At 46.9% G+C, this 26,337-nt stretch overlaps 1 protein-coding gene across 8 annotated transcripts; it reads right to left on the bottom strand.

The window, feature by feature from the left end:
- Positions 1-422: 422 nt before the first annotated feature.
- On the bottom strand, positions 423-26,064 carry SLC41A3 (solute carrier family 41 member 3). 8 transcript variants are annotated; one of them, XM_066195484.1, is made up of 11 exons: positions 25,914-26,064; positions 24,844-24,876; positions 14,172-14,279; positions 13,262-13,333; positions 12,325-12,469; positions 10,127-10,273; positions 7,382-7,526; positions 6,578-6,657; positions 4,711-4,845; positions 3,767-3,915; positions 423-1,327 (listed from the first exon to the last, which is right to left on the bottom strand). In XM_066195484.1, the coding sequence occupies exons 3-11, from the start codon at positions 14,199-14,201 to the stop codon at positions 1,142-1,144; spliced, it is 1,089 nt and encodes a 362-aa protein (XP_066051581.1). In that variant the 5' UTR covers positions 14,202-14,279; positions 24,844-24,876; positions 25,914-26,064; the 3' UTR covers positions 423-1,141. The 8 variants fall into 8 exon arrangements, with proteins under 8 accessions (XP_066051581.1, XP_066051577.1, XP_066051583.1 ...); XM_066195480.1 differs by having other exon boundaries at positions 24,560-24,876; XM_066195486.1 differs by lacking the exons at positions 24,844-24,876; positions 25,914-26,064 and adding exons at positions 15,414-15,709; positions 19,843-19,887.
- Between the last annotated feature and the right edge of the window lie 273 nt (positions 26,065-26,337).

Consider the following 26,337-nt stretch of genomic DNA (forward strand, 5'->3'; position numbering starts at 1 on the left):
TTCAGCATCTCATTATCTGGAGGACTCTATTGCTTCTTCAATTTCAGTGAGAATTGGCTGCTTTCAGCCCCAAAACCCTCCCTGACATGTCCCTGGTAGCACCAGATTGCCACCCTGGACAAGAATCTGAGGAGTCACTGGCCACAGCCTGTCACCCAGACCAACACAGGCAGCTTCTGGACTCACTCCAGAGCAATTGTTAATGAGTGGATGGTGACTGTGGGGGAGGCTTTAATTCTAACCTGAAATATGTGGGTGGCAAGAAGTCCTTGGATAGGAAACACTGATTTTCCTGAAAATCTATTAAAATTGTGTTGTCCGACCCTGAATGGATGAGAAAAAAGCAAGAAGTTCTAACTGACGAGCTAGAACTAGAAACAGGCAGTGTCATGGGAAAGAAAAAAGCAAATCCACAGCATTACTTTTTTTTTTTTTTTACCCACTTTATTTATGTGTGTGTTTCTATAAACATTTTAACTACTGGACATTCCATAAACCGTAAAAACAAACCTTCCTGCCCCCAAAATGCAATCTAACCAGCTTTTTGGTCAGACACCAGCAATGCTGTCAGGGCAGGTAGGTAGTGTCCCTAGATAACCTTCCACTGGGCATGAGCCAGCAACTCACTGCCTCAGATCCTGAGCCTCAGAGCTATGGAGAGGAGACAAGTTAAAAGACCTGGTTGCTCTGCTACTCCAGGGATTCAGCAGGAGAAAAGTGGGGTGAATAAAGAATTTCCCTTGATGGAAAGTCAGAGTCCGATGGAGGGGCTACAACATCCCCCGGCAGGATCAGATGCAGTGACCTGGGCAGGCTTTGGAGCAGCCTCAGGGCTGTGTCAGTGCTGGGGATAGAGACCACAGCCCAAATGCTCCTTCCTGCCTCGTTTGCCAGGTCCAGGTGTGAGCAGCAGGTGCTTCTTAAAACCATCTTGCTCACATGCAAGGGCACAAGTTTGTGGGTACTGTTTCCTCGGGGCGAGCGAGCCTGGCTTTAAGGCACGATGGGGAGGGCAGGTGGGGTGTTGGGGTGGCAGGGGAGGCCCAGCCCAGCAGGGTGACCCAACACTGATGGCCAGGTACCCTGGTGTCCCAGAGGACAGCACCGTGTGGTGCGAGGGATGAGAGCAGCACGTGGACTCTCAGTTCCCCAGGTTCATATCTGAGCCGTGGATGAACCAAACGAGGCGGAAACAGATGGCCAGGAATCCAGTGCCCAGGAGATCACCCAGGGCAGTGAGGTAGGGGATGGAGAAATTATCCGGGTCCAGAGCCTTCCTCCACATCAGGCGCACAATCAGGTCGGCCACGTAGAGCAGGATCCCCACCTGAGAGAGGCAAGACAGGCCCTGCTGTGAGGCAGCAGGAAGGTAACACACAAACCTCGGCCCAAAGCCAAAGTGATGGGGCCATGGCCAACAGGGATCACTGAGCAGTCACACCTTCCCCAGAGAGCTGAGGTTCCTCAGTGGGGTGGGGTGGGATGGGATGGGATGGGATGGGATGGGATGGGATGGGATGGGATGGGATGGGATGGGTGTAGCTGGCTCCTACCCTTTGGCATCACATAACCCACTGTGCCACAGGCCTCTGCTGCCAGCCACAAGCGTAGAGACCCTGCTTGAACTGCTCACCAGCACTGCCTGCCCAAACCAGAGCCTGCCCACACCAAAAGCATCTGCCAAAGGTACAGTTCCTATTCCTACGCCCTGAGTGAGAGCTCCCACTCACTCCACCAGATGAAGGGTTCCTGTGAATATGCAGGCAACTCCAAAGTACAAGTTTGTAGCCAGACTTTTTTCTCTTCATCCTTCTTTTTTCCATTAGAAATTCAGATCACGTCTGCTTTGTTTTTCCTAAAAGTCTCAGTGGACAACTGGAGTTTGAGGCAGTTTTTACATCAAAGCTATCCCAAGCAGAACTGACATGTTAAAAAAAAAATCTTTTTTTTCATCTCAACAGTTTAAAAATCTTTGTTGTAATTTCTTTTAATTCTTATTTCATTCCCAATTCTGATAAATGGATGGAGGAAAAAAATACTTTGGTTAAAGATTAAAGATTAATCTAGTTAATTGAATTAAGAAGGGAGAGAGAATTTGCACCCCACATCTGTGGTCCCTCCATGGGAGGCCACAGCACATCAGTAACCAAAGCCTGAGGCAGCATTTCTAAAGGTGAAAACTGCAAGCTGGGTTGGGAGAAAGGGAGAAGGAGTGATGGGGGAAGTAAATTAAATAACAGAATTACAGAAACTAAAGCTGGCTGGAAACTCGAGAGTTTTACATAGATCATTCGTCTTCCTCAATTCAGGATCAAATACATCCACATCTTTCCTGATGGAAAATTTGTTTAACTTGTGCTAAACAACCCTCAGAGATGGAAATGCCACACTCTAAGCAATCAGCCCCATGGCTTTTTTCCCCCGTTTTTGTTTTCCCAAGGCCTAAAATAAATCTGCCTTTTTCCATTTGAAATCCATGATTTCATGTTTCTTCCCCTAGTGACCATATAGCAAATGTTATTCTGTCCCTCCCTACAGAAATATGGTAGTTTAAAGGCTGTTAACCAGATTTTTCTCAAGCCTCCCTACTTTGGACTAGTTAACCCCAGTCCATTCAATCAGTCCTTTGAGGTCATGTTTTCTGGGCCTCTGATCTTGGGCTTCCTCCAACTGACTCAAACTTTCCCCACAACCCTCTTTCTTTCTGTCTTTCTTTACGAAGTATAAGAGGGAAAAAAGGGCCAGGCTGAGTGTATTCTCCTCCACTGGCCTCCATGGGAATCTTTCGGGGTCAGTGGTGTTGCTGGGATGCTGCTCTTTATGCTGTCATTTATTCTTCGTATTTTCATGCTTGGCTTTGGTCAAGGAGTTACCTCGATGCATAAAGGGAAGAATAAATATTTTCCTTTACAACTGTGGCTGTGCTGCTGGGCTTAGGGTCGTGCAAAGGTCGAGAAAAACTGATTGTTTACACACACAAAGAATTCACCCTCAGACACAAGGCTGCTTGTAAGGCAAAGTGAGAGTCAGCCACCTCATCATGCAAATTAATGAATCACTGATTTAAAAGGGCAAGTGAAATCACAGCCTCTGTGAGTTCAGGCAACAGCCACATGCGTTTCTGAGTGAGAAAAACAAAGTTTACAGGGCAGGAAAAACAGCAAAAGGGAAGCAGGACAAATCAGATGATCTGCCCACTGCCTCCCAGGAACTTTTACTTTTGAAGATGAACTGCTCAGGGCCTGGACTTTCTCTTTGGTTTTTACCCACATGGCCCTGCCCAGAGAGATTCCCTGGGTCTTCACCATAATATGTGACAGTGGTTTCTAAAATGGGTGGGGAAACCTGCTGGCTGAGTTCATTGCTCCTCACTTGCACCTTGCTGGGGTGACTACTGGCAGCCTGGAAATACTTGGAGCTTAGGGACTCAAGGAGTGAACATTTTAAAACAAGACCTTCCTTGCCAAGTGTGTCTCTGCACACTTACTGCAGCTCAGTGGATGCTGAGAACTTCTTCCTCCTCTCACGCCTGACCCCTCACTCACCCTAAAGCACAGTTGTGCTCATGTGGGAAACTAGAGCCTGGCAATTTGGGTGAAGTATTACTGCACCTACAGAATGTACATTATTCTTGGTAGAAGCACACCTGAAATGACAGGAAACAGAGGCTGCTGCTGAATGTTTTACTGTGGCTCCTTTTTAACCTGGAGAATGCTGGTTTTATGTTATCTGATAGATTCCATTAGGATGAGAGTCTGGGGTTTACCTGCAGCAAAGCAGCAGCCAGATAGAACATCACAAAGGTGAAGGACAGGGATGTGTGGCCCCCCTGCAGCAGATGGATGGTGTAGAGGAACACGAGGTGCCCTGGGATAACCAGGAGGAAAAGGACCCGGGCTGACTTGGAATTCACCCCTGCAGAGCACAGAGACAGAAACAGGGGTAACAGCAGCTGGAGAGGGAGAGGGGAGGACAGAACACAGTGAATATTTTAATGCATAAAACCTGGGCCTGCCCCCTCCCACCAACCATATTGCTAATGCCTTCTCTGGATCACACAGACATAGGAAGCATCTGCAGGATCAGCCCAGCAGCTTTGTCTAGCACTGAAACTATATGCCAAAGGCTTCGTGCTCTGTGCTGATCCACTCTGATTCTTGCAGACACTCCTCTCAGCTGCTCTCTGCCTCCCACAACTTCTGCTCTGCCTCACTGCAACAGATTTTCCCAGTTTATAGTTTGATCTAGCGCTAACTCTCAACCTAACAGGGAAAATCAAGAGGAACTCTATAAAGACAACAGACCCAAAATTGAGTTTTGCTGATTCTTAAGTATTTCCAGTGCTGAAGATGGAGGAATTGCTGATTTTCAACAAGATTATGGTCTATTCACTGCTCTGTCCACAGGTGAGGGCTCTAGGCTGGCCATTAAAATGACTTTCTGTTAGATCAAATCTAAGATTCTTTTTCAATTACTTTCTTTAGTGCTCCCTGAGGGCCACTTTCTTTGCATGCCAGTGAGCAAATATGCCATAAGCTTTTTTTTCGTGCTGCCCACTGCAAAGATGCTTCCTCTCTGATCTGAGTATTCTCTGTGAAAGGGGAAAGTTCTGCCTTTGAAACGCACCTAGTCCTTCACCAACCATGTTTGGGAAAGGAGCTATCTGTATGACAGGCCTTGAGACATGGACACCAAGGGCTCAGGGTCTACCTGATGAGAAGAATGTGGTGCATGGGTTGGGCCAATTCTGCCTCATCTTGTATGGCAAAACTCCAGGCATGCTCCAGAAGTGCAGGAATGTAGAAATTCGGCTGGCTTGGATGGCAACCAGATTCCCCCCAACACCTGTGAGGACAAAACACAGAAAACCTGTAAACCACCTTCATCACAGCAGGACACGTCAATCCAAAACCTAGCCTAAGGTGAGTCATCTGCATTCACTGAGAGCAGCAGTGAGAGAAAAAGAAAATCTGATCCCTGCATCCCTAGTGATGCTGCACTATTCACTTTGCAGGAACAGCTCCCAAAAATCAGGAAGACTCCAGTAATTGTATTCTTCTGACTGCTGACTGGAAACATTTTCCCTTTCTCCCCAGCACTGGATGTAAATGCCATGTGGTCTCTGAACATGATGTAATTGCACCTAGTTTGACACAGTCTGTGAGCAACACCTGGGGATAGCAGTGCAGATGCTGCTCATGGCCACTTCTTGGATTTACTCACTCAGAGAACCATTATTGTTTAAAAGATAACAAAGCATCACAGAGAGGGATTATATGTCTGTCTGAAGGTACCTAACACACTTGTTAAATGAAAAGGAATCATGATAATGAATTAGAACCAAATATCTTAGCTAATAAAAGTAAATTAAGTCCTTCCAGACTGATTAATTGTAGCAAACATGAAAAAGCATCTAAATTTTCCAGTAGAAAATAGAGGGATAATGATCTGTGGAGCAAACGTCCACCTCCCTAAGCATTTTCAGGGTGGAAATGCCACAGAAAAGATAACGGTGAGCCAGATGCTGCAGGCTTCTCATGTTCTCCCTTCCTTGGAGAAGGAATCATCATTAAATGTGAGATTTTCCAGATGGGAATCAAAGTGAAAATACTGAGGCTGTCTCACTGTAGCTCTAGCTGGGATCTGTCTGAGCCATGCACTGCCACACTTTGCACATGCAAAGTGAAGAGCTGCCTGTGCCAAGACACAGAGCACTGCATAACTCTGCCACCAGCTCTGCCAAACGGGTCACCTGTCCCCACAGAGCCATTTCTGGGGCTGTTACTGCTAAACTAAATGGCTGTTGACTTTATGCAGATCCAGGAAGGTGGCAGCTGGGTGACACCCCCTGGCACTGCAACAGGACACCATGTTTTGAGGGTGGCATGAGGCCCTAGCAACCTGGGTTTCTCTTGGAAGGAGCCTGTGCTACAAGAATGTTATAATAGCAGGAAATGACCTAGTGGATCTTGAGTGATTACCAGGATCCCCAGCAGTTTGCACTGATAGATGTGCGTATAAAAGTACGGTGAATATAAATATAAATATAAATATAAATATAAATATAAATATAAATATAAATATAAATATAAATATAAATATAAATATAAATATATACAAAATATGTTGAGAGATATATCTATATCCAATTATATCCAATCCATACATATAATCTTTTAGACACATACACATATATAATCGTATTATATTAATATTTATCAAAAATCTGTATAGGGGATGATTGCACAGCACAAATTACTGAGTGGAGGGAAAGAAACAAGGGAAAATGGATTTATTGTGACATCCCAGTAGACTTGATGTTATGAAAAGTGTCAACATAGCTCTCAGAGATGCTGTTAACCTTTTTGCACAGCTTTGTCCTTGCCGCTATTTTGCTCCAGAGACACTTCAAAACATAAGCAGGAATGTGATGGGGACCAGTAGCTTCCCTCCCACTCATGATGGGAGCAGGGACTTGAACGCTAATCTCAGTGTAAGGGCAACAGTGGATAACAGAACACTTGGGAGCATAAATAAATAAATAAAAGCATGCACAGAACCCCCATGCCCAACCTACCATTAATCACAGGTGTGAAAACTGCCATGCCTTCAAAGTTTGGGTCAGTTACAGTTTTGTCCAGGATAAGCCCACCAATGCTGTTAAGAAAAGGACAGGAAATTAAGGTGGATCAGTCTTTTCCCAGGGCAATTCCTACACTGTGAAAATAACACACTGACATGGGTTACTGCATCCTCCTCACTGCCAGGGTTGGACTGTTCACCATGTACTCCTTTTACAGCTCAGTTTTCACCAACAGAAAGCATTACAGATTTTGTTAATGGCATAATGAGTTCAGGAGGACTTCTTTGCCCACCCCCAAGCAAAACTGGTAATAGTTAGGAAAGCTTTATGATCCTTCCACAAAGTTTTGTTACATTTCTATACTGGCTTTAGCAGTTTTTTAAAATTCTCTTCCAGATCTCAGCTGGTTGTGAAAGATGTAGCACAGGAGGAATTAACTACCTGGCTCTACATTTACCAGTATTTTCTCTTATATCGTATATTCTCAGCTGGATAAGAACAAGGTTGAAGCCTGACAATTCGTGATGATCATCCTCTGTGCTTTCAGTTTCCTGGCATTCACCCACATGATGCCTGGGTGTGCAAGTGAGACTTAGAATGATTTGCTTTTTCCAGTCCTTTGGGGGCTTCTTATCTGCTGTCTCGCAGCCTGTTGGAGGGTCACCAATGGCTGAGAAGCTCTGGGCAAATACCCTTCTGTTGTCCCTCCCAGTGTTACCTCTGATGGCTTTCTAAGTGAGCCCAGGGTCTCTCTGCAGTGTGCATACAGGGCTGGGCTGGGAGCAGTGCCTCCTTTACCTGCTGATGCTCATAGCAACAATAACTGGCTGCCACCCAGATTTCAGGACTTCGGCCAGAGAAGGACTTTGCTTGGCAATAGCAACCCAGAGAGGGATCATGACAATGAAGACAGCACAGATCAGAGGAGAAAGGTACTTCACATCTGGCAAGGAAAAGAAATCCTGAATTAAATACCCATAGCTTCACTGGTTGCCAAATTTGTACTGCACAAAGATATGAAGAAAGGCAGCAGGACTCTCGCTCCAACAGAGTTATGTTAGAAGAAAAATCACATGAAGCATAATAGTCCCCACAAAACCACCTCATTCCACCACAGAAATCCATAATTAATCCCTGAAATTCACTGCTAGAGGATGCTGTTTGAAAATCAGCAGGATTCAAAGCAAGTTATATTTGAAGACGAACAACTCTCCAATTCCATCTCCAACTAAGAAAGACAAAAAGTTACAAAATTTCCGGCTTCAGGGTACAAATCAAACAGCAAGGCAAGAGGGAAACTCCTGTGTGGAAGCTGTATCCCACCTAGGGCAGACACCTCACAGCTTCACCTAAAACAAGAGGCAAGAAGTACTTTAGGAGGCAAGCTAGCAGAATTGCTGAGCAGCTGGTCTGCTCTATAGGAACAAATGTTCTCTGGCACATATAAGCCAGCTAAGATCTGGGATTTCTTTTGTGCTAGCTTGCATGTGTTTCCATTAAGTGCTTTTTCCATTCAGCAGAGGCATAGCCTTGGAGCGATCTTTGGAAGCACAGAAATTAAAAAATAAGTAGATGTGCAGCACTGAAAGAAAATAAACATGACTCAGAAGCATGAGAAACACCTTCAAGCAATGGGGCTGATGCCAACCCTTTGGATACAAAAATGCTTCTTCAAGTAAGCTCTCCATCTGGTCTCTGAGCTGGGGCCAAAGGCAGTGGGATGTAATGCCAACTTTGCAGGTAATCTGGGAGATGAAGCAGCTCAAAGTGTGCATTTTTAAAAACACCACTGCCAGGGCCTTGGGCTACCTGGATGTGACAGCACTGATATGATGGCATTCTTTGTGAATGAAAGGCTCTTACACAAAGAGGTGCAACTCTTCATGAGTGGCTTCAGTGGGCACTGAAATGCAACTCCTTCTGGGGAGTTAAGAGTTTTGCCAGTGCACTGTACCCCCTGGAGTCATCCAGGACAGGTGAGTTGTATGACAGACTTAGCTGCTGTACTGGGTCTCTTACCCACACCACATGTTGTTTTGAGCAATTAATTCCTTCTTAGATAATGCAGACACAGAGCACTGGAGTTGATCAAACCTTATCAGAGCCCACAGAAAGACTCCTGGTAGGATGAATGGTCTTCAGGCTCCACATTCCAGTTCTGCCACATTCTCTCACAGGCAGCCCATAAGCAAGCTCAAATCCTTTGGCACAGTTTGTATCTCCTTTATGCAGGACTGAGAAGGACCAGAGGCAATTAAAAAAAAAAAAAATCTTCGCTGGAAAGAGGATATTCTGCAGAAGAAGGTGCTGCATCAGATGGCACACAGTACTTCAAACTACAGACTCATGAGTATTTTTGAAAGATATATATACATTTTGGTAGGACCCGAAGTTTTTAGAGTGTGACCTGTACCTTATTACACACTGGGCAGGGAAATGCATTTGTTCAAGCACCATCAGCAGTGCCATCCTCCTACATGCTTCACTTCATGCTCCCAATGACTTGGTGTCTGTGCGCTGACTATTTTTCCATCACAAGAGGCTCTTTAAACTACTCTGGCAACCCCAGAAATGCTCTCTGGTCACAGCCATAGAGGTTATCATGTTGTTCTGCCCTCTGCTCCCTGGGAGATATTATCTGAGGCATAGCAATTGAAAGACAGATTAGTTTTACAGAGGCAGGTGTGATGGCATCATGGAAAAATCCTATTAAAAAAAAAGCACCTCTGAAGCTCAAGGAGGACTGAATGGAAGCGATTCATAGGCCTCTTCCTGCAGTGTGTGCTCCTTCACTCCCTCACTTGTGCTTGCACATGGAATGAGTTATGCAAACTGAGAACAGCTGCCTCACTGCTTCTGCTCAGTCTGAAGCAACACTTTGGGTTTCAAATGGTATTGAGTTTTCTGGATCTTTTCATTTTCCCATTTCTTTTCTAGCTTAGGCTCACAGTAAGTAGCCTAACACTTTAAAGGCAGCAGACACATATCACCAATGTTTTGAGCTTCTGAGGGTCATCAGGTGCCCAAGTCATTGGCAACAAGCAGCACAGCTAACCCTAGACCACAACTCCTACTCAGAGTCCTGCAGGTACACAACACTGCAGACTGCTTCCCTCCAACTGAATATCTTGTTCATCCGTGACTCTCCATGTGAGAGGATTCAAGAATATTTTACTGGTGCCAAAACCCTGAAACTGCCCTGTGAAGAAGGACCTGCTCTTGCCCATGCACAAGAAGTAGTTTTGCTTGGCTAGTGACAGATCGAGGAACAGTCAGTGTCACATATGTCAGCCTTCTGTTCCAAAGCCACACAATACATGTTGGTCATTTCTTTGACAAATCCCAGTTGTGTTTATTAGGTTCTGCCTTCCAGTTTGTTACTAAAACGGAGTCTGGAAAAAGCCTCTTTGGTCATTTTTCTACCTTAGTGGCATGACAGCCTCCATTCTGAAACACGCCAGAAATGCTGAGGCAGCCTGCAATACTTTCACCAGGATTTGCAAGCTCCCGTGCTGAGCTGCAATTCCCTGCTGAACACTGTACCTATGTATTTGAAGAGTGTACTGCTGATTCCTGCGAGGAGGGAAAGGGTTATCAAATCTCCAAGGCTTGCTGCTATGGGTGTGGCGACATTGTCTGGATTGATCCCAACTTTCCTGGCTCCGATGATCACGCCAATCATCACCAGACCTAGAGAAGACACAGAGCAGGCATTAGAGAAAAGCATTCTGCTGTGTTTTACCCCAGAACTGCTGCTCTGGTTCCCAGAGGGACGTGGGGGTCTAAGAGAGGCAAAAAGCACAACAGCACCATGCAGCTGGAGATTAGACACCCCCAGGTTTTTGTCCTCTTGTTTTCACCAATCTGAAGTGCATGACTCTGTCCTTATAAACTGCATCAAGGGCCCAGAGGCACACAAGCAAATTCCAGGGATCAAAGGAGATACCAGCAGGCAGCCCAAACGTAGAAGCTCCCCTCCTGAGCAGCCTAATCTTTGCTGCCTTGAAGCAGGACCAGGCACGAAGCACACTCATAGATAAGCACACAGAAGGCATGCAGCAGCCTCCTGGTGCCATCCCCTCCTCAGGATTCCATAGCACAAAGATAGTTTCCATATTACACTGAAATTTCTCAAAGTTTGAATCATCAAGGAGCAATGAGCTTCCTTACAGTAGCCTGCATAAGCCTTTCAGCCCAGCCATCAGACTGAGCCCTCACGTCCCAGAGTCTTTGGGGCTGCTTTAATTTGCACGGGGTGGATATTGATGCTGTGAGCAGCTCCAGAGTCAAGGAGTTAAGGTGGTGGTCCACATCTCTTCCCGTGTCTTCTGAGGTGCACCTGGAATATTGAGCTGCTTTTCAGCACTGCTGGGGAGAAGGGAAGTTTTGCTTGCCCAGGTAAGTTTAGGAGCACAAAGCCCAAACCCTGATGAACATGTGGGAATCCCTCAGCTATCAGATCTCTCACAGGCCTGTGGAAGAAGCACCTGGAATAAGCTCTGCCTGGCCAGGCTCCACTGCTAAGTAGCAAAGGCAGCCTTGAGACAAGACATAAGACATCCCTTCAAAGTCCTTCTGTGGCTGACAGGCTGCACCAAAGGTAGCCCAAGAAATGGTGATTCCCTCCAGGTCACAACCTCTCTCTGCCTGTCTACACAGCCCCTCCAAAGCTGAGCATGCACAGGAGCATCAGTTCTACCCCCAAAAATGCCGCATGCGCATCTTCCCTGATACAACACCCCTTACACAAAAACACATCCTCACACAACATGACATTTCCACAGCAGCCCTCCCAGACACCCACGCTCCCCTCCCCACAGCATATTCATGCTGCTTCCCTCCCTGGCCATAAAACCAGCAGCTTCCCGTCGTGCACACCCACACACAGCCTGCCTGTGACCATGTCCAGGGAAAGAACTAATGTCAGCAGCAAACCTGAGACAGCAGAGCAGCAAAGCCTCTCTGTACCACACCAAGCAGGGAAGAGTAATGAAAGCTGAGCTGCTGTTTTTTAACAACTGCCTCATCCCACGTTTTTCATCAAAGGCATCTACAATCACCCTTTGACTCCAGCTTCGGGATATGCACTTGTTCTAACTTGTCCCTTTCATTTAGAAACCTTGCGGTATCCTTTGTGCCAGCTCCTCTATTCAGGGTATCATGCTGCCCTCGTATGGCAGATCTACAAACTGGAGATCTTCAGGCCCAGCTCCTACTGTCCAGCCCATCATGTTCCCCTGGAAGAGGAAGAGCCAGGGGAGAGGACTGCCTGGTCCCAGCTCACAGCAGGCAAACTACAGGGCTGGCCACAACCCTGTTCAGGGTGTAGGGTGACCCAAGTCCATCTTGAGCATGGTCTGGATTTGTCTGCTAACAGACCCTCCATTCCCTGGGTGACATTATTTCACCCTCCCCTTGGAAAGGGCCAGTGTAGATGGCTCATCTGAGACCCAAGAGACACGGAGTGGGGGCGTGTTTGTACACCTACACACAGCGTGGGGCATTTCTCATGTGTCAGGTGAAGGACATTTTGATTGCTGCCTGTGGATACTGAGGGCCCAGTGAACAACAGATCATGGGGAAAGAGAAGCAGAGGGGATGAAAGCAGCAGACACAGCTCCCTGCGTCCCTCCTCCCTCTGCCAGACCAGAGGGATGCCAGCAGGGCCTCCCTGGTGGAAGGGACAGTTCATTCCCCACCTGTGTGCTGCATGTTTGAGCTGAGCAGCCAGAACCACTCACCAAGGGAAAGTGCAGCTATGAAGGCCGTGGTCACACTGCTGGCACACAGCACAGCAGCCTGGCTCAGCTCCACAGAGCCCTTGGAGATGGCTCCCAGGATCACAGCAGCAACAGCAGCCAGAAGTCCCACCACAGTGGCCTGGACCTGGGGACCAAAGGACAGCTGGTGAGCACTCGCCCACATCTGCTCCCAGGCAGCCCTGGCTCCACACGACTGCAGCACTGCCACACAGCTCGGAGGGCAAAGCCTGACACAGATGCTGATTATCTGAGTATTTAAACAGCATCCCTGCAAGGCTCCACTAGATCAAAACAGAAATCCTGACAAAGTTTGGAGAAAAAACTCTGGGGGCCTGCAAAGGGCAGATAACACTTCAGCAAAGGACACCGAGTCCATTGGCAAAGAATAGCCCTGGTCAACACAAAAATGGGCTCTCCATCAGCACTCCATCAGCTGTGGAGGGAGGTAAGGGAAAGCACACAGACACATGCTGCCAGCCCTGTGGGCTTGCCATGTGCAAACTCTAGGCAGGTTCCTGGATTTTAACAAGCAGAAGGAGCTACAAGAGGCAATTTCTCCCATCTCTCCCCTCCTGCCCAAGGCTGATTCCCAAACACTGCCCGTAAATGACAGGCTTTATCCAGAAGCTGCTGTGAAACAGGGATTGTGCCATAGCTCCTGCTACAAAAGGAGTTTTATTAGTTCAGTTTTGTCCACAAAGGCAATGAATGTCTAGATGTGTTTTACAGCTAAACTACAAGCTCTGGGGCCACACAGAGCTTTATTGGAGGTCAAGTCCTGGCTCTGCTTGGCTGTGTTGAGGATACCTGCCTCAGATCACCAGCCCTGCATTCAGCACTGCTGGAACAGATGCTGCTGGTCTGCAGCATAGCAAGAGAAAAGGGACTTTTTCATCTCCCAGCTGAAGTGACTCACCTGGATAAGGGCTAAATTGCAGGTGGCCATTTTCCATTGCTTCTGGGCATCATCCATCTGTCCAGTGTTAGCCTAGGAGTCAAGAGAGATACCTTGAAAAGCTGTTTCTGTGGTACAGGTGGCTGCTGAAGGCAGTTTCACTTGGTACCTGGTGGAAAGGGGCTGTCAGAGAGAGGAAAATGCAGGTCACCGTCTTCCAGGCTTCCCTGCACTTCCTTCTTGACACTCTTCCATCAGCCCAGTGTCCCCAGGGGTATCAGAGGCTCACGCTGGAGGTGCAGAGGTGTTGCAGGGCACCCAGCTAAAGGTGGAGTGGGTGCATCCACCACAGCCCACACAAATGAAAAGCTGAACAGATGAAACCATTTTTCATCTTTTGTTCCCTCTAAATTTCTGTGGTAAGCTACAATTTCTCCTGAGGCATAATAAAAAAAGGCCAAAGTATATAGTGTTGCTTAGGGAGATAGAAGAGATCAAATACAGAGTAGCAAAAGCTGCTGCAGGTTCCAAGAAGCCTGGGTCTGCTCCCCCCGAGGTAGGATTGCTGGGAAGCCCTCAAGGATCAATAGTGGGAAGCCCTCAAGGATCAATACCCACAGAAAAGCAATCCAGTACTGAAACTGACAGCTGTGGAGTCCTGCCTTTGTCTCCTTCATGTGTCACAGGGTCCCAAATATCAGCAAGTGGCCACCTAGGGATTAATTCACCTTCAAAGTGCAGATGGAAATTCTCTGTTCCAGTTACAAAATGAGGGCAAACACATTATTTCAATGCTCACACCCCACTAGTTTCTACTTAGCAGAAAAGGGCATCTCTCATACACTGTGTGATTACATAAATGAAGAATCTCCTGATTTTTCCTGCTAATCACCCCCTTCCCAACACCCCCCACCAGCTTGTTAACACTCACAGCAGTGGAGAGCCTGGATGCCAGTGTCATCTCCAGATTACCCTTCAGGCCAACCAAGGCAGGAACCAGGATAAACACTTCTGTAATTGTCCGAAACACATCCCAGTGCTGGAAGGAAACAAAGGCAATGACCTCAGTTTGTGATGCTGACCGGCCCAATGCTGTTGCACCCCAGGGTAGCAGGTTCTTGTCTCACCACCTCCAGGCATCCTGTGCACATAGGGGCAGATGCTGCCCTGATGCATTTTATGTTTTGCATTTTGGGAGTGAAGGAAGGAATTTTCAGCTTGCAGTATTCTTCCTCATCTCACGCACAACAAAGCACTACCCTAATGGGGAAGGATCTTTCTTTCTTTCTAGGGGCAACAGAAGATTTTGGAAACCCACAAATTAAAATCTGCCTCTAGCATCAGCCAAGACCAATGTTAAAAGTAATTAAGGTTCACAAGCCAAATGAAATAGAGCATGTTCTCCATCCTTTGCATTGACACTAGATACAGGAACCTCTATTGCTACCCAAACTCATAAGAACAAAAACAAAAATTCGGAAAACGATCTCGCAACAAGAAGTTATGTCTGTCTTTTCTTACCAAACTTCTAGTCAAGCATGTAAGACTGGTGGTGGGAGGGAACAAGATTTTTGCATCTGTTCTCCACAGGCAGTTCCTAAATCCTCCTGTTACCAAGTACATTCTTGGTGCAGCTGGAAAAAGGTTTTGAATTAAGATATCTCATAAGCCAAACTGCTGGGCCAATATCTTGACTCTTGTTACTCCTCTGAAGCTGAACTGTACAAAGCTGTTGAAGCAGCTGCAACACCAGAGACAATCTGAAAACGTAAGAAACTTTGTTGACTGACGTGTCTTCTCTAATTTTTGTACCATACAGTGCCTTGGAATACAATTCATTCCTCCTCTGTGCATTCAAGGGTGTTGGCAAAGTCTTGCTGCAGCCAGAGAGGTTTAAATCAGGATGAAATCACAGAATGGGGCCACTGAGCATGAAGGAAAAGTAACGAGCCCAACATCTAAGAATGGAATACAAGGACAAAAGGGTGTCTGCAATGAATCAGATCAAAGGTCCATCTAACCCATCCTTAGCTCTGCCAATAATCCAATTTGGGTGTATAAAGCAAGAGTCTACGAAAACAACAAGTAAATGCAATAATTCTCCAGTGTATTTTCCAGGCTATGACTATCTGCCACAGGGTACTGAGCTGGTGGAGGTTTTCTGCACACTTACCAGAGTTGAAAGGCTTTCTCTTTCAGGTCCTCATCCAAACTCCTCCCTCCAACCCATGTGCCATCTTGGGGCAAAAATATCCATAGTTAGGCTGCACATTGTGTGAAGGATCAATTTGTTCATTGTTCCCAGCTTGTCACTGGCTAGTACCCATGGTGGCCTTGAATTCTGGCACTAGAGGACAAAACTAACAGCACATCCCTACCCACCTTTTCCACATCCATTGGGATTCTATAAACCTGAATATCCAGGCGGTTGGACAGACTCAACAAATGGTGACACATTCAGCTGCCAGCCTGTTAGGAAATATATACAGGGTGTAACAGCTCAGTGTTTTTCTTTGGTTGTGCCATGGGAAGCTGCAGGAAGCTGTGGGAGGGTGGTGGTGTCTGTCTGCTTGGAAGACCTCACAGCTTTCTTCTCAGTCAGGATGAATGGAACTGGGGCTGAGCCAGTCCTGAGCATGTGGTGCAAGGCAACAGAAGTGCAGATAACAGGAGAAATGTTATTATCAATATAAAAAAGGCACCTTTCCTGGCAGTGGTGACCTGGAAACAGGCACATTTCAAAATGTTCAAGGTACATTACTGTTGCATAAACAACCAACAACACAAAAACTGTCCCCTTATTTGACACACTACAGTTTTGTTTAAATTTGCTAACATGGAACTTAAATACCTGAGAAAAGCTAGGGGTAGACATGTCTTTTAAAGATTCACATCCCCCTCTCTTCTCTCTCTTTAATTAAAAAAAAAAGATCCAAACACATCTCTGACACCTTCAAAAGAAAGAGGAGAAAAAACAGACTTCACAGTCACAATGTAAAAACCCCCAATCATTAAAAACACAGAGGCATGCAGAAATTCATACTTAAGACCTTGCATATTTTGCACATAAAAAGACATAAATAGAAAGCAACAGAAAAACTCAACGCTTTGTATTTTCTGTGCATGCCACCTTTGGGAAATACGACTTTGGTATATCTAGGTAAGCTCCAATCCTTGTGACATAATAGGTTTTGCAGGTCTCAAGCCATCAGAAGAGAAGTTTCAGCATATGAGGCATGATTTTTTGGGACTCTGCCTTACATATAATTACACCTGAAAGCTCTGAACAATTAATAATCACACAACTGTACTAATAAAAAAAGCTGACTTAATTGCCTCTATTTGAGTCTCATTAGTGACTCACTGGGAGCCTAAGGACAGCTTCAGGATGATTTATACCACAACAGCCAGGACTCCATTGTGTTAGTGACTGCAGAAATGCAGAATAAACAGATGATGCCTGTGCCATCAACTTGCAGGACTGACAGCTGGAGGAGTGGCTGAGTGGGACAGTTTGGAGCCATGCAGGCAAGGAACAACCTGAATGAAGACACCTAGACAAAGCCTAGGAAATATCTCTGCTCTTTGAGACAAAAACTGGTCTAGAAAGAATAAAAACATTCCATGCAGCATTGCAAACCCACACAGAGGGACACAGAGCCAGGAGGAGACTCTTTCCCACTTCACATTTTCATAATGGAGTTTCAGCCCTAAAATTCAGCTCAGAAGTTTGGTTAACCCCCTGTTCTACCCATAGCAGCTGGTTCTGCTTGTGGGGTTCCTCAGAGGAAGAGAGATTGTCATGGATGCACTGAGCCAGCCACCCCAGCCTCAGTGCAGCCCTGCTGGAACTCCTTACACTGTCCTCACAGACCCAACCCCATCCTGTTACCTCCCCAGGACATCCATCTCCTATGGCAGCGGCTCAGAAGCCCCAGAGATTTTCCATTGCCCTGAACAAGTCAACAGAAAGATCAAAATATCCTAGAGTACAAAATGCAAGCCAATTCAAAATCCTTTTCAAAGCCAATCATCTCATGGGCTTTTGTCAACAAAGGACAGAGGTACCTTATATCTGTGACTTTTATTTGGACTGTGTCCCACTCCAGTGGCGTGGAAATGGAAAATGAAAGGGAAGCTTTCCTCCTGAATTCTCTGGTTTGAAATCTGATCATCCAGCCTCAATATGATTATTCACCTTACTGTAAAAAAGTGGGCCAAACACTGGGAGGGCCCTGCAAGGTCGCCAGCCATGCCAGCCAGCCCCAAATCCAGTGGGACCAGCAGAACAAGGATCACTGGAGCAGAGGCAGAAGTGTCCAGAAAGAAGAAAACCTGTGCCACGCTATTAGCCCTGCAGAGAGACTGCATCACCTGCACACAGAGGAAGAGAAAATGGCAAATATCTACTTCTTAGGGCATCCTTTTCCTACAGCATGGGAGACCCAGATCTGAGCCTTAGAGTCAACTGGGCTAGATAAATCTCTTCTGTTGATTTTTCTTTTAAACACTAATATGTACAGTTCTTGGTTTCATCCCAGAGCAGATCAGAACCTGCTAAAATCCTAAGAAGTTTGATAGGATAAGAATGAGCAATTTACATTTTGTTCCCTTTACAGTAATATGAGCCCTGCAAAAAACAGCATTAGCTGGACTCACAACACAGAACCAAGTTATTTCAAGGTATTTTGTATGTAATAAAAGAAGGACAGCAGGATTAAACTCAGTATTATCTATGCTCTAGATACCATCCTTAAGCTTGCCCATATATCTCCCTGTCCAAGGCAGACAGAGTTTTCTAAGAATGTTTTGTTGTCACTACAAATAGGGCAAAACATTCCTTAGCCAGAAGAACCACTAGAAAATGGGCAAATCACCCTCTTGGACTTGAAAAACCTGTAGTTTCAGTATGTGAGCCCTCATGACTGGCAATATGAGTCTTATAGTACCTGGCCTCAAGCAAACAAACTTAGTGTCAGGTTTTAGTTGGACAGGACTGTGAGTTTCTAGCTCTCACACTTGCAGGAAGTTGAAAATAAACAGCTCAAAGACAAAAAAGCACAAAAGAATATCCCAAAGCTTTAAAGGACAAGATCCCTGCATTTTCCCAGCTACTGGTTTTGGTTTTAGCTTTGGGGTTGTTGATACCACGGCAGCTCACTTCACTAACATCTCTCCTGTGCCAGTTGTGACTCTCAACACGTAGCTAAGAACTGGGCTCCCTCCTCTGGGAGCTGAACCCATGGACTGATGGTTTCTATTTCAACATAGTTCACCAAAATATACACTTCCTGTGGTTGTGGTTTACACCTGACCCCATTTCTGGGAGTCAAGTGAGCAAATACACAAACCAGATTGCACATTGTTATTTAAAGGACAGGTGCAATGTACGCATACATGGCTTGTGTTTCCCATCAGTTTGGATCCAGTTACATTTTTGAACACAGCTCAGCTCCTAGCAAGTGAATTGATTTCTTCTAGACAAAGACCTATTCACTCCAAGGTACAGAGTGGGTATGTTCTACGTTTTTCTCCTTCTTTGAGACAAATGCTAACTATTAACATAACATCCTGGGTAGTTTGAGAACTTCTGTAATGTTGCAAGACAGGTCTGTGCCTAAGCACAGCACAAGGTGGAGATGACAAACACAGCACAGCAACAGCCTGTGCCACTCCAGTTAACCCTTCTTTGATATTCCTTGTGTTCCCTTTAGTTTGACTCTCTGCCTTCTTTGTTTCTTTCAGTGTAAGAAAAAAACAAGCAAGGTATTGTCTTTCCAAACATTCAAGTATCCATATTTAGCTCCTCCTGTGGTATTAATGCCAGAGAATCCAATGTACTCCAGTGAGCTCAGAGTGCAGGATATATCCTTGGCAAACTCTGCCAGCCTTTTGGTTTGTAAATCCACTGGCATGAGATGCCCAAACTAGATCAAATTTTGCATTTCTGTTTGTGCCACTGGTACAAAGGAAAGACGGATGGGATAGATCCTGGTTGTGGGCACAATGGTGTAAATGCAGCAGCACTCCCTGGCAGTCAGTGGAAGTTATTCTAAATTTATACCCACCTCAGAAACTGCCCAAGAAGCACGCAGTTTGTAGGCAATGGTAATCATTTAATGGCGGCATGCCTCTCATCACAGTATCTAAATGCTTTCTAGACCAAAGATTAGTTTGCAAAGAACTTGCCTCTTAAGTAAAACAGGTAGTTAATAATGACTCTGACCTAGATCTTCTTATCAGCATTTTTTGAAGGAAAGAAATGATATCATGTAACAGGGGAATATGCTGCAGCCTGATCCAGTTGCTTCACAGGAGTCTTTACCAAAGTGTTCAGCTTGATAGAGAAAAGGGAGCACCCAGCCTAACGCACCCAGTGCAGTGTTAGGCAGCCATCTGAAAACCAGTATCCCACATTACATGGAACCCAGCTACTGATCTAAAGGAGATGGATAGTGTCCCTCCAGCACAAGAAAAGCCTACAGCCATACTGCTGACTGGCTGCTAGGACCACAGTCATTAGAAACAAACAAGCACAAATACTCAAGGTCAGAGCCTTAGCCCACCCTCTCGCTACAAGTTGCCTAATCACAGGTACCTACTTGAACAACATCCATCAAGAGGCCAGCAGCTACCATTCCCAAGCCAGCCAGAAGGAACGGCACAAAAATCTGGGAGGCAATGGAGAATGAAGTCTCTGGGAGAAATCCACTGGCTGACCTGGTCAACTTGCAGGTGAAACCTCTCAGCTTCTTGCCGTGGAAGCACAGTTCCAGCTGTAACTGGGTGACCACCATGGTCACACACTGCTAACCCATGCTCAGCAGGAAAATGGAGGGAGATCAAGACATCACACACATCCTCCTTGTAGCTCTCTCCAAAGTCAGAAGGAATGTTTTTCCTCAAACTACAGCAACGATGCCAAACTCCTTTAGTTTCTTCTCCTCCTAGGAGCACGTCCAGACGATTGCAGCAAGGGTATCCTCCAAAATTGGTTCAGCTGGGTTGAGCCCAGGTGGCAGCAAACTCGATGGACACAATTTCTCTGATTTATATCCAGGGGGGAATTAAAAAAGAGAAGAGAAGATTGTAGAGATGCCTGTGGACGAATAGAAACGAGCCCACACCCCATTCAGCTCCCACCACTTCAGTAAAAACCAGTAAGACCTGCTCAGGCTACAGCACTGAAAGAGTGACAGGTCATACAAGAATCCCTCAGCGTGCTCAAACACACTGGTGTCCTTTCTCCTCGGGTTACATTTCTTGTCAGAGCGCGGCGCGCGTTTGATACGACGGTTTAATGTGTAAGCCTGCTGCAAACCAGCCCAGCTCCCTCGCTCCCACCACAAGCACTGCTGAACTTTCCTCACTGTCCCGAGGCCGAGGAGGTGGGCAGTTACCAACCACGATCCATTCTGCACTTCTCCAAGGTGAAGAAAAGGTCAAGGAAAGCACGAGCCCATGTTTCTCTCAGCTGACAGTATTACGCAGGTCTCATCCCCGGGCAGGTGACACAGCTGAGCCGGCTGGTGACACAAGATCTGCCTGGCTAGACCCCGGCCCCTCGTGTCCGCTCCATGGTCTCGCGGGACAGAGCAACCGGGCTATGCCAGCTGTACCTCTGAATGACTGGCTCCCAGGGGGAAAAAAACGTTCAGAGAACCAGCCAATAAGCTTCAAAAGCGAACACCCTTATCTGCTGTCATCACTTCAACTTTCTGCTAGTTTGCAAAGGCCAAGATAAGAGTCCTAGCTGGAGCTTATTTAAGGTAGCTCCATAATCTCTCTGCACGACAGGCAAGGGAGAGAAAGGGCACGCCGTGAGCTGGTCACCATTCCTGTTCTAAAGTGAAACACGCTGCTCCTGCATGCTCCTGGGAAGGTACTGTCTTTGAGAGAGGGGGTCTCACCCCAGAGGCTTCATGCCGAAGCAGCTTATACAAGGTCAAAAATCAGAGCTGCACCATGGCTACACGTGGCCAAAATATTTTTATCCTGCTCTGCAAAGGCTTCAGCTCAAATTCAAGCGTGTAGGGAAAAGAGTCATGGTATTATGCTTGGGCACCTTTCTAATAATTAATTTGGGCAAACTAATTGAATCAGAGGGTCAAAAAGCTTGAAAAACCACCATTTAGGATGGATCAACCCCTTCCCTCACATTCTCTGCAGAGAAAAAGGCTAATGGCTTGTGGACTCTGTCCTTGTGACAGGGTCCCCAGCATTGCGGGGGAGTTGAAGAGAACATGACATGCTCGCAGCTAAATTGGGAACTGAGGAAGTTCTCGGTCATTTAGACAGTGTTTATTTGGTCTGAATTCACACAAACTGAGGTGACAGAGCAGATCTCCCTGGAAGCAAGGCAGAGTGGAAAACAAATGCAAGCTATGGGGGCTCTGTCCTTCGCTGCTTTCTAGGCTGTTATTTTGGTACAGCCCCTAAAACCTTCTCCACTCCCAGCTGCCTTGGTGTGCACTGTGTCTCCACCACCTAACAATGGTCCAGTTAGCTGAAAGCTAACAGGAGAGTACATTTCAGCTAATCTAACTGGAAAAAAAGTCCCACAATATCTGGAAGAGTCAGGTTAATAAAAATTCTGTAATAACCACACATGACCCAGCCTCTTTATACCCGCTGGAAAGAGAGAAATGACAGTATGAAGGCCCAGTTCTGATTAGTCATTCACAGAGGCTTCAAGGAAATAAAAGACGATTTCTGGACAAAATTTCTGGACAAAAACATAGGTTTTCAAGTTCTAATAATGTGCCTACCTAGTGCCATATGCCGTTGTATCAGCCAACTGGATTGATGACAGGCAGGAACATTAATGTAAAGGAACTATCAATGAGCCTAAATGACTCAAATGACATTAAAAAAACACAGCAGCAACACATCCTGTTCTAAAGCGTCAGCCTGACAGGGTTTATGAGTTTATTACGCTCCATCTCTCTCCTTCTAAGCAAGCACCATAAAAAGCCCTCAACCGATAAATCAGGATGCTGAGAGGTAATTGGTTCAGGTGACCCATGTGTGTACACTGGGTCATTTTATTATGCATTTAAGGAGCTTCTGATAAAGAGCCACGCCATATTTGTTGGCAGAGAGATGCATCACATTTTCCTGGCAAAGAAATATACCTTATTTGTCCAGAAAAGATACATCAGGTTTGAGAAGAAAGAGAGCATTGCTCAACAGTGGGAAAAAGATTGTAATTAGCCAGTGAAAAAAATAAAAAAAACTACCCCACAGCTCATGGCTGTACCACTCAAGAAGGCAAAATCTGGGGAGGTGCACTGATGCCCGTCTGTGCACACAGATACGCCCTATCCTCATGTTGCCAACAAGTGAACAAGTAGCACTGTCCTGGAGGAGTCAAAGCAGAAACAGCCTCCTTGGTGAGTCCTGACCCTGATCTAGATCCTCCATCCACTGGCACGGTATAAAAAAACAGAACAGAAAGATGTCAAGTGTCTGAGAGCACAGATTCATACCTACCTTGTCATCCCTGCAAAGAAGAGACAGAAGTGCCTGTGAGTGCTCTCACAACGTGGCAGTGTCAGCAACAGGCAGCACTATTCCAACACCTTGGGCTCACGGGAGAATGATGCTCTTCAGGGGCTGCACGTCCCAGTTGCTCAAGCACTGCCACTCCTGACTCTGTGAGCTCTCTGTTACATCAAGCAGTGTATTTTTGTTTCTAACCTTGCTCTTCTCCTCCCCACTTTAGGAAAGGGTAGGGAAGAGAGCTTTTGTGGAGAGATGGAAAGCAGGCAAATGGAAAGTGCCTGGGGCCCAGGGAATCTCACGGATCCACTGCTGTCCCACAGTAACAACAGCAGCAGCCAGGCAAAGGTCAGGACTGGCTCAGGAAGGAAGGGCAGCAGCAAGTCCTTGATGAGATGTGCTCAAGCAGTCTATGGTCATGCACCAACAGCCACTTTGCTAACAGTCAAAAGTCATGTTTCCTATGACATGTTGCATGGGTTGCATGGATTGATTTCCCATACTTTAAGCACTAATATGACGCTTTTAGTGAGCTCTTTATTTGCAAAAACAGAAAACAGACTTTTGCAGTTTCAGAGGAGATTGAGGTTTGCCTCACATTCTGTTCATATTAGTGGCTCAGTTCCCCACAGGAAAAAAAACTCCCAGGGAAGAAACATCGAAGGAAAAATCCTCCTCCAACATCATAAACCCATCTGCAATCCATTTCACACTTTAATAACTCACAGTAGGAAGAAACATACATTTAATGTCAGAGATCCATAGAACAGGCAGTTTTAAAAAGTCTAAAAAATGAAAACGGAAGGGGCTGCTCAGTGTTCAAGACTCTTGGGAATAATGTCTAAGGAGACAAAAAGTAGTTTGACACTGGGTTCTGAATTTGCCTGGTGTTCTCTGATCTGACTAGACATTCTGCTGTGCATCAAGAACATGCTAAGATCAGTTAAGGATACTGGGTCACTCCTAGCCTTTATAGCTCTTCTAGCTCAGGGAGATCAACCCTGGGTTAATGACAAAGGAACACAGCTCCACATTTTTGAAAGTTGTCAATGTCAGCACAGGAGTTTCTGTGTCACTGTATCAGATAGGTCAGGGTAGTTTGACCTCACAGCTAGTTAGTCAAATAACAAGGTTAACAAAAAGACACGCTGTTAGAGTAACCCGGAGTGCAAGGGCATGGCAATTTATAATCTGGAAATTAACTGCAGCTTTAAACTGTCTGATATTAGGTGCTGATCATTGCCTTAAAGGTCGGTATTGCTGCACCATAAAAGGAAAGGTCTCATCCTGACCACCACAGAGTCAGAAATGGGACTTAAAGAATTCAAGTCATCTGCTGTGAGGCCTTAGAAAAGGATGTGGTGCACAGGCAGGGCTGAGCTGTTGTATGAAGTGTTAGCAGTGCTGGGCTGGCTGACACCTTGTCCAAGGAAGCAGCAGGTGCAGGTCCAGAGCTACATCTGTGAATGATGTCCCCAGGGTGTCTGCTGCAGGAAAGCACTGTGCCACCCTAGGCTGCCCTCACCCACCCTCTTCCCAGGACCAAGGGGAGATCTCTGCACAGGACTGCACATTCCTAATCATCCTTCATTCCTACTCTTTAGTACAGTGTTCTCTTTTTTATCCAGAAGAGGAAAGGTGCCAGAAAAGCACCACATGTCTCTTGAGAGCTGCACAGTACATAACAGCTGACTTTGAGGGACAAGCTGCTGCAAATCCTCCCTCACTATGCAATTCCCAGAGCAAATCCTCTGCCTGTGAAGAAAAGTCCCCCATTTATCCCATATTACATATGTCAGGTGAGTTTATTTCCCTTACCTGAACATAATCCAAAACCATGCCTGCCAAGACCATGCCAAGCCCAGCTAGGAGGTATGGCAGGAGCACTTGCAGGCAAATTGAGATTGCTGACTCTTCCTGTGACTTTGCCATGGCCGCTTTCTCCTCAGCCAACAGCTTCTGCTGTGCATGCAGAGAGACATCCTCTGCCTCCTGGCTGCCAAGTCGGCTCTCTCTGTGTTTACCCTTGCTCTTTCCTTTGTGCCTGGATCGCTCTCCATTCCTAGACCTGCCCTCTTTTCTCCTCTGCCGAACTTCCTCACCTTTCATGGTGGCTTTCTTGAATCACAGTTTTTCTGAAAAACAAAGTCAGAAACAATGAGATAACAAAAAGAAGTATCAGGTAGGTGAGAGACAAGAAATTCTTTGGCATTGTGTGCACTTAACCTGAAGGCAAACTACCACTTACTCCCCAAACCCAAGATACTCTGCTGGCCCAAATACTAGTACTTAGTTTACCTTCAACTTTGTATCGTGTCAAACCAATCTCCCTTTCTGTAGCTGCATCTCTTCCTGGGCCTGTGTTCAAGCTGCAGTGCATGCTGTGCATCCAGGCTCTTCCCCTGAGAAAGCCTAGGAGAATGCAGAAGGTGCTGCACATGGCCTGGACTCCTGACCCACCAGCTCTCACACTGGGAGTCACAAGAACCTATGAGCCCAGCAGAATCCAGCTCTTTTCAGGACCTGACCCCTAGCCAAGAAACGGGAGCAGCTGACATCCTTATATCCTAGCATCCCGCAGTTCAGTAAAGGACTAGCATCCAGGTGTGTACTATGATTACTACCTAGCACAGCAGGCCACCACTCCTCAAGAACAAGACAATTCTTTGATCTTCATGCTAATCTGGATACTTTTCCTTCCTTTTGTGCCTTAGTTGACACGCATGCACTACATGACTCATTTGTCTACAGGGAAGTTGCCATGACCCCACAGCATCTTACAAGAAAAAATAAACATGCAAAATTCTAACCAGTAGCCCATTTGCTGCCATCAGATCTCATTTCTTGATGGAACTGTCACTCATACTGCCTGGCCCACTGCTGGCCCAGGCAGTGCCCCAAGTCTTTCACGCATCACCTCCTGCCAGCCCTCATCTGGATTAACCTCTGCCAGATGTTCTCTGATGCTTTCATTTTCAGGATGGGCCCCTAACACCTCGAGGCCCTGCGCCATCCCAGGCAGGACCAGCCCTCTTCCTGCCCCAGCATCTGGGGAGCGGAGGGAAATCTGGGGGCTGGGAGACCCCAGTCACGGCCGGGCAGGGGAGGGAGGCAGACAAAGTCCCGCTCTGCGGGAGGAGGAACCGCGGCCCCGTCCCCGCGCGGCGCTTACCGGCTCCGTGCGCTGCCCGTGCCGGGGCTGTCCCCGCGGGCCCCGGGCGCGGCCGGGGCGATGCGAGCGCGGGAGGCTCCCGCCACATCTGGGCGCGGCGGGGGCGGCTCGGCACCCGCCCTGCGCGGCGGCCGCGGGTTCGAGCCCGGCCCCCGCCCGAGGAGGCGGAGGCGGCGCCGTGAGTGGCAGTCGCCGGTCCTGCCCCGGCGCCGTGCCCGCGCCGCGGCTGCCGCACGCCCCGCCACGCCGGCAGCGGCCTCAGCCCGCTCCCGGTGCCCCCCGGCCACCGCGGGGGCACTCCCGGCACGGACGGCTGTCGCTCGGGGGACAGCCCCGGGACGGCAGCGCTCGGGGGCCCGGAGCGCCGCCCGCTCTCCCCCCGCCGCTGCCGGAGCCCCTAGAGGATGGTAGGGAAAGGGTGACA

The sequence above is a fragment of the Chamaea fasciata genome, unplaced genomic scaffold (genome assembly GCF_029207755.1).
Source record: "Chamaea fasciata isolate MVZ Bird 193981 ecotype frontalis unplaced genomic scaffold, bChaFas1.0.hap1 SCAF_13, whole genome shotgun sequence".
In the NCBI taxonomy this organism is placed as follows: Eukaryota; Metazoa; Chordata; class Aves; order Passeriformes; family Sylviidae; genus Chamaea; species Chamaea fasciata.

Excerpts from the sequence above, each read along its gene's own strand:
- SLC41A3 (XM_066195480.1), bottom strand. The coding sequence starts at position 24,850 with ATGAAAGGTGAGGAAGTTCGGCAGAGGAGAAAAGAGGGCAGGTCTAGG. Across the intron at positions 7,527-10,126 it reads TACACTCTTCAAATACATAG|ATGTGAAGTACCTTTCTCCT; the intron begins GTACAGTGTTCA and ends TTTCCTTGCCAG. Across the intron at positions 1,328-3,766 it reads TGGCTGCTGCTTTGCTGCAG|GTGGGGATCCTGCTCTACGT; the intron begins GTAAACCCCAGA and ends TGCCTCTCTCAG.